At 34.1% G+C, this 6,000-nt stretch overlaps 1 protein-coding gene across 1 annotated transcript; it reads right to left on the bottom strand.

Annotated features, from left to right (window-relative positions):
* Positions 1-2,444: 2,444 nt before the first annotated feature.
* On the bottom strand, positions 2,445-4,821 carry LOC125799152 (uncharacterized). Its single transcript, XM_049475210.1, has 2 exons — positions 3,185-4,821; positions 2,445-3,043 (listed from the first exon to the last, which is right to left on the bottom strand). The coding sequence occupies exons 1-2, from the start codon at positions 3,767-3,769 to the stop codon at positions 2,867-2,869; spliced, it is 762 nt and encodes a 253-aa protein (XP_049331167.1). The 5' UTR covers positions 3,770-4,821; the 3' UTR covers positions 2,445-2,866.
* Between the last annotated feature and the right edge of the window lie 1,179 nt (positions 4,822-6,000).

Genomic DNA, 6,000 nt, shown 5'->3' with positions numbered 1-6,000 from the left:
TTGTTCATTTACTACTCAAGGAACCATAGACAGAATAATAACAGACATTTTATTAATTATTTATTCTTACTTTAAAATCACACTAAAAGCCACAGCACTTAATAAATCCGGTGTAAAATGTGTTGCTTAAAATATCTTTATAATATTCATGCATTTCATGCATCCATGGAATTAATTTAGCAGGCGGTTCCCCGATTCTGTCAAATTATTGACTTAATTCCAAGATGGTGGAACCTGAAGAACTATCTGAATAACTGTGTATAAACAGTCCTTTAAAATATACTATCTTTGTACTTTTACTGCCTTGTTTTGAATGTCTGGGTTCCTTAACTCTAGCATTGTAAGGCTGTACACTGTAAAAAATGTGAACAGTGTTTACTTAAAAAAATTATGGCAACAAAGTGACATGTAATATAATTGAGTAGATTTTAATTAGTCAAACTTAAAAAATATTGAATAAATTAACTAAATTTAAGCAAAAAAAAATAAGCAAAGGCTAATAAAAGCAGCAGAATAAAATGTGTTGGATTTAGTAATAGCATGGCAATTTTTGAGTTAATGTAACTCAAAAATATTTATTAAACCCAAACTAATTAATTATGGAAAGTATATTAATATTTATTAAGAAGCTGGAGAAAATTAATTTATATTTACTCAGTATCTGTAGAAAATTGATTAACATTTACTAATGATCTGTGTGAAATTGATATAAGCTTACTAAATGCCTGAGTATAAATTATTTGGATTTACTAAATAAAATAAAATAATTTATACTTTTACTTACTATACTTTTTATAATTATTTATTTAGACACATATACACTGCAAATCATATTCCTCTGTACATTAAGTAAATTTTTATTCTAGATCTACTCAGATTTACCAAAAATCTACCAAAAATCATGTCTTGTTGGTGCCATGGCTTAATTAATTATATTAACAGGTTATCATGGAATAAAACTGTAGATATACAACAGCACTGTAACATAGACTGACAATCTGTGTCCTTCATGTTGATAAGGGTTCACTTGGAATGTTACAAATAAGGCCCAATAAAAATTTAACAACTGCTCTCTCCACATCACTTGTGGTTAAAACTTCCTCGTAAGATTTTTTATAGTTTTTTTTTCTATGTTTGCAAGTTCTGATCCTGTTGGGGCAAAAAAACCCAATATTTTTAGATTTCAAAGCATTTTTATTTCTTACAAAACTCGTAATACAATCACTGATTGAAAACTGCAGAGCCATGCCAGTAAAAGACAACTAAAAATCAGACCATTTATCGTTCTTCTTTTTTACCTTGCTAAAATTGGATTATTCACAATGTACAGCTGTCCGTACCAAAATTAAATAAAAAACAAAGACTCTTCCCGCAAATGTGTATGATTATTTGGACTGCAAGAAACATCTGAGATTAACTAAGCAAGCTGGCAAATTGAACAATGAAGCTTGAATTTAACAAAAACGTGTGCATTTAACAAAGCTTTAGTTTTAAGTTTTGAGAGACACAAAAATTCTTCCACTCGGTAAGTATCCCTTTTCTTAAGCTATTCGATTTTTCTTGAGGCTAATCACTTTTTGAGAGTCTTGTTCACACAATGCTATCACAACGCTTATGAACATTTGTCTGTGCCAATATAAAATCAAAAACATGAAGCCTCATTAGTATGGTTATTTGGACTACAAGGAACATGTGATTAACTAAGGAATTAATTAAACATAACAGTCAAACATGTAACAATGTAAAGAAAAGTAGTGACTCTCAAAACTTTTACACCCTACACATCCCTTTTCTTAAGCTAGTAGCTGGTAGCTCTTCAAGTCCACTTTCTTAAGCTAGTAGCTTATTCTTGAGGCTATTCACTTTTGGAGAGAGCTTTAAACAGTCCAGTTCAAGGAGGAGTTTTTGAAAGACTTCGAATGTGTACCTGAGCTCCTTGGGATAAGTAAGATCCACTGCATATGCAAATCCAACAAGCATGGAGCAAGCCCTTGCAAAGTTACCCAGAGCAGTCAGAACTTTCACACCATCTACCACAAAACCAAAGTCTGCAGTACCCTCTGTTTCCGTCTTGATTTTGTAGATTTTCATCTTTTGTACTGCAAGGTCCTGTGACACACTGTCTCCATCAGCATCCTGAAACAGCCAAAGCAGAAGGTCCCATTTCTGAACATCCCTGGGCCTCAAGTTGCTAATTTCTGAGTTTGGACATTTTTATAATTCTTAATAATGGCACGTATATCAATTACAAATTTAGAACTAAATAGTTCAATAGTAAAAAAAAATAAACTTTTATGGGTTAGCTTAAGTCTTTTTACATGTATATCAACTTACCTCATACTCTTTTAAGAGCTGATCTGTCGATTCCCCGAGGTACACCATCAAGCACCGAATGACAACTTCTCTGGTCATGTTAATGATCATGTTAATCATGTTAAGGATGGCTGGGAGCCTGAAATGATAACAATCCTTATTCTTCATTATCATATGCTGTTGTTATTTTACAGTAAAAATGAAAGAACACACAATAACACAATTGTAAAAAAAAAAAAATCAGCATATGGACTATATTAATGTTAAACAAATGTCTATCAAGGATCCTTTATGTGGTTTATGATCACTTTCTATCACTGTAGCAGGCTCAACCTCAAAGGACCTACATGCATACCCATTTGGCTGGTGTCCCTGACACGGAAGGCATATGCATACATAGATTACCCAAACACAGCTTTAATATACTCCAAAAAAATACTTACCAGATGCCCCACATTAACCATTCGGCAACTAAGTTTTGTATAAACTATATAATTTCATGCCGAAGAGTTAACCAATTTGCAAATTATATTTCTCCAGTTTAAGTTAGTTATTAACAAACTGAGAAGTAATTGAAGGATACCTTGTGTAGGATAGCTTTTAACCTCAACCCTTGGGCTCCACCCTTGGAATGGAAGAGTGCCAGAAGCTTTGGAGTATATTCATCCAGCTTGGACATGAACTTTGATTCAAGGTGCACTGTTGTGATTCTGTGAAACTCATCCTGGAGCTGAAAGACAAACAATAGAATTAGAACCTCAAATAGTACAATTAGAAATATTGTTTTTAGAATGTTTTTAACTGCTGTCGTTATACATGGACTATGAATATATTTTAACAACATGCAAGTCTAAGCAACACTGGAACTCACATGAGATGCCTTAAACAGAGCAGGCCATCTGGTTTTAATGTCTTCTATGCTGGGTGTCTGGTTGATGATTTCGTGTCTTCTGTGCGCAAATGTTTTGGCCATTTTTTCTTTTATTAGTGTGGCATTGTCCCTTTTCTTTAATTCAGTGAGCAACTCAATCCTTTCGTTTTCTTGACTTTCTTCGTCCTCTCTTGCTGGGTAAGGGGGCAGGTAGTTTACCTCTGCTTTCCTGGGTTTTTTTTTTACGTTCTTTGCAGACTTCTGATCAGCAGGCCTCTTGTGCTTTACCGCATTGCATATCACCTCAGGAACACCAAAGCCTCGAAGTTTGGTGCGATAATTGGCCATCTTGTATTTGATGCTTTGTTGCCAGCCATAGTAACCAGAGAAGGAGCCAGGTTCCTTGAGGCAAGGATATTTCTGAACCAGTACTTCAGCAACATCACAGATCTGGGCACTTGACGGATAGGCTGTATATGAATATACAGTTTCAGCCAATTTCTCTAGTATGTCTGCCTTGACCTTTGAGGTAGTTAGAAGTGTTCCGTTCTTCTTGCAATCTTCAACGGCTCTTTTAAGGTACATCTCAGTTTCATATGCAAACTGTGGAATGGGGAACTGCTTTGGCCATGGCTGACATCGTTCTGTGGAACTTCGCCTAGAAAGAATAATGGTGTCATGGGAAGAAGAGGATTCACCAGATGGCTCTGCAAATGATGTAGTCGACTCTTCACAAGATGCAGACTCACAGTCAGTTGATGGTTGACCAGAGGTACTGCCGAAACTTTCATCAACTGGATACAAGTTAAGAAGAATTGGGGCAGTGTGAACAACCTTTATGGTGTCTTTGTGTTTAATTTGATCACTTTTATTCAGGGTAAAGTAATCTTCAAATTCTGAGTCCAGATACTGAAGACTGAAGTCATTAGAAATTCCAAAGGTCTCCTTTACAACAGCTTGCAGCTCCTACATAGTGTGCGGGATTCCCGATGGAAGAACCAATTTTTCAATTCGATCATCAATTATTACTCTGAGTTTTGCCTCCATCTCTGTAAATATACACAAGTTCAAAAGCATCACAAGCAGAAACCAACAGATACGACCAGACATACAATGCAAAATTTGAGGAAGAGACTGCAATTATTAAATTAGAATAATTAGATTTTTTTGTTTTATTACAATGAACTAATAATTAAAAATATATATAATTATCTCAATAAATTATATTTCTTGACTGTCTCTAAATGCCTTTGTATTTTTTATAATGCCATTTTAATATTTAAATAATTGTCTGTATCATATTACATTTCATAATGCATTTGTTTCCTTAAATATTTACATTTTATATTGTGAATATTTTATTTTTCCTTTTAAAGAATGCTCTTCTTAATTAAAAACTAATCTCAACAGAATCCCAATTAGGAATTTAATGAATTCCAACCACCAAGGAGGTAACAGGAGCTAAAACTGGATCTTCTATGTTGCAAGTTTTATCAAATGGTGCTCATGCTACAACTGTGTATTTCACAAGATTTAGGTGCCACTATCAATACATTCAAGACTCATCTCAAATTCATGACGAAATCAAACTGTGAGAATACATAATACTAGAAACATGCAATAAACAGAAACATGCAACTTAATCAAAAATTATCTAATTTGACTGTTAAATGTAATTATTCATTCATTAATTTAAACAATGATATACAATTATTTAGTTGCCTATTGGACTTAGATTTGAATTACCACATTTTGTGGACTATAAGGCGCACTTATACTCCTTCAAGCCTAGCCTGCTAGTGCTACAAGACAGCTTATATGAAGTCTATCAAACAGACTCTTGCTTTCAAAGCAAAATGCTTGCTTTCCTTTTTATAATTTTTAAAGATAACAGGTATACTGTAAATGTGTCACAGAGGCTGCTCAACTTTAGCCAGCTGGTGTTAGGAGCTAAAGAAAACCAGATAGTTTGTTTTGGAGCCAGCAATAGCTTCCACCTTGTATCTATCAGAGGCTAGCTGGGCTGAAAGTGTGAGTGAAAATTTGAGCTGACCACCATTTTAGTCCATGCCATGCTTCTAAGCATGAAATATAATATAAAAACTACAAAGCAATCACTATGAAGCTAAATTATTTGACTTACAGCAGAGCTATAACATTAATTAATATTTTAAAAAGGTCTTACCGTTTTCAGTTGGAGGACAAAAAGTTGGAGGACAGCAGCTCAAAACATGGTGTCTGGAGTCCATGAGGTGAAAAGTGGGCGGAAGTGTAAGCTAATTGAAAACAACAACCTCCTAATGAGTAAAATCTGTCAATTTTCTGTATCCTTGAAGTAACCAATAAAATTTAAGTAAATTTTACTCAATGTGTCACAGTTAATTTTATTAAAGCAAAATTGTGTAAAATACAATTAATAAACACATTACATTTGTTGAATTAGACTCAATTTGATTTTTAACTACATATATCATTTTTTATTATGTATTGGTAACTTTTAATTATTTAGTAAATATTAATTAACCCCAGTCCCACTTTTTACAGTGTAAGGAGCATCGGGTTAAAGTGCTGTATTTCAGAATGCTGGGGGCAAGCGAATATGGGCTATTCATTCACTTATCATGTTTCATTTCACACCAAGTCCATTTCACACTGGACTTCTCCTTTAACCCCAATAATTCATCCACACATTTTAGTAGCTCACAAACTTGAATGCAGTGGTAGTCAATATCCTCCAAATCGTTCCAAACGCCAGCTGCTTTTCTCGGCTGTTTATAAAGGGTCCTTCACTGGAGGCCACTGCACATGAGGAATGA

The sequence above is a fragment of the Astyanax mexicanus genome, chromosome 2, assembly GCF_023375975.1.
Source record: "Astyanax mexicanus isolate ESR-SI-001 chromosome 2, AstMex3_surface, whole genome shotgun sequence".
Lineage (NCBI taxonomy): Eukaryota > Metazoa > Chordata > Actinopteri > Characiformes > Acestrorhamphidae > Astyanax > Astyanax mexicanus.
The sequence above is the reverse complement of the archived record's forward strand: the minus strand, read 5'-3'. Positions and strand labels throughout refer to the sequence as shown.

Excerpts from the sequence above, each read along its gene's own strand:
- LOC125799152 (XM_049475210.1), bottom strand. The coding sequence starts at position 3,769 with ATGTACCTTAAAAGAGCCGTTGAAGATTGCAAGAAGAACGGAACACTT. Across the intron at positions 3,044-3,184 it reads CTCTGTTTAAGGCATCTCAT|CTCCAGGATGAGTTTCACAG; the intron begins GTGAGTTCCAGT and ends TTTGTCTTTCAG.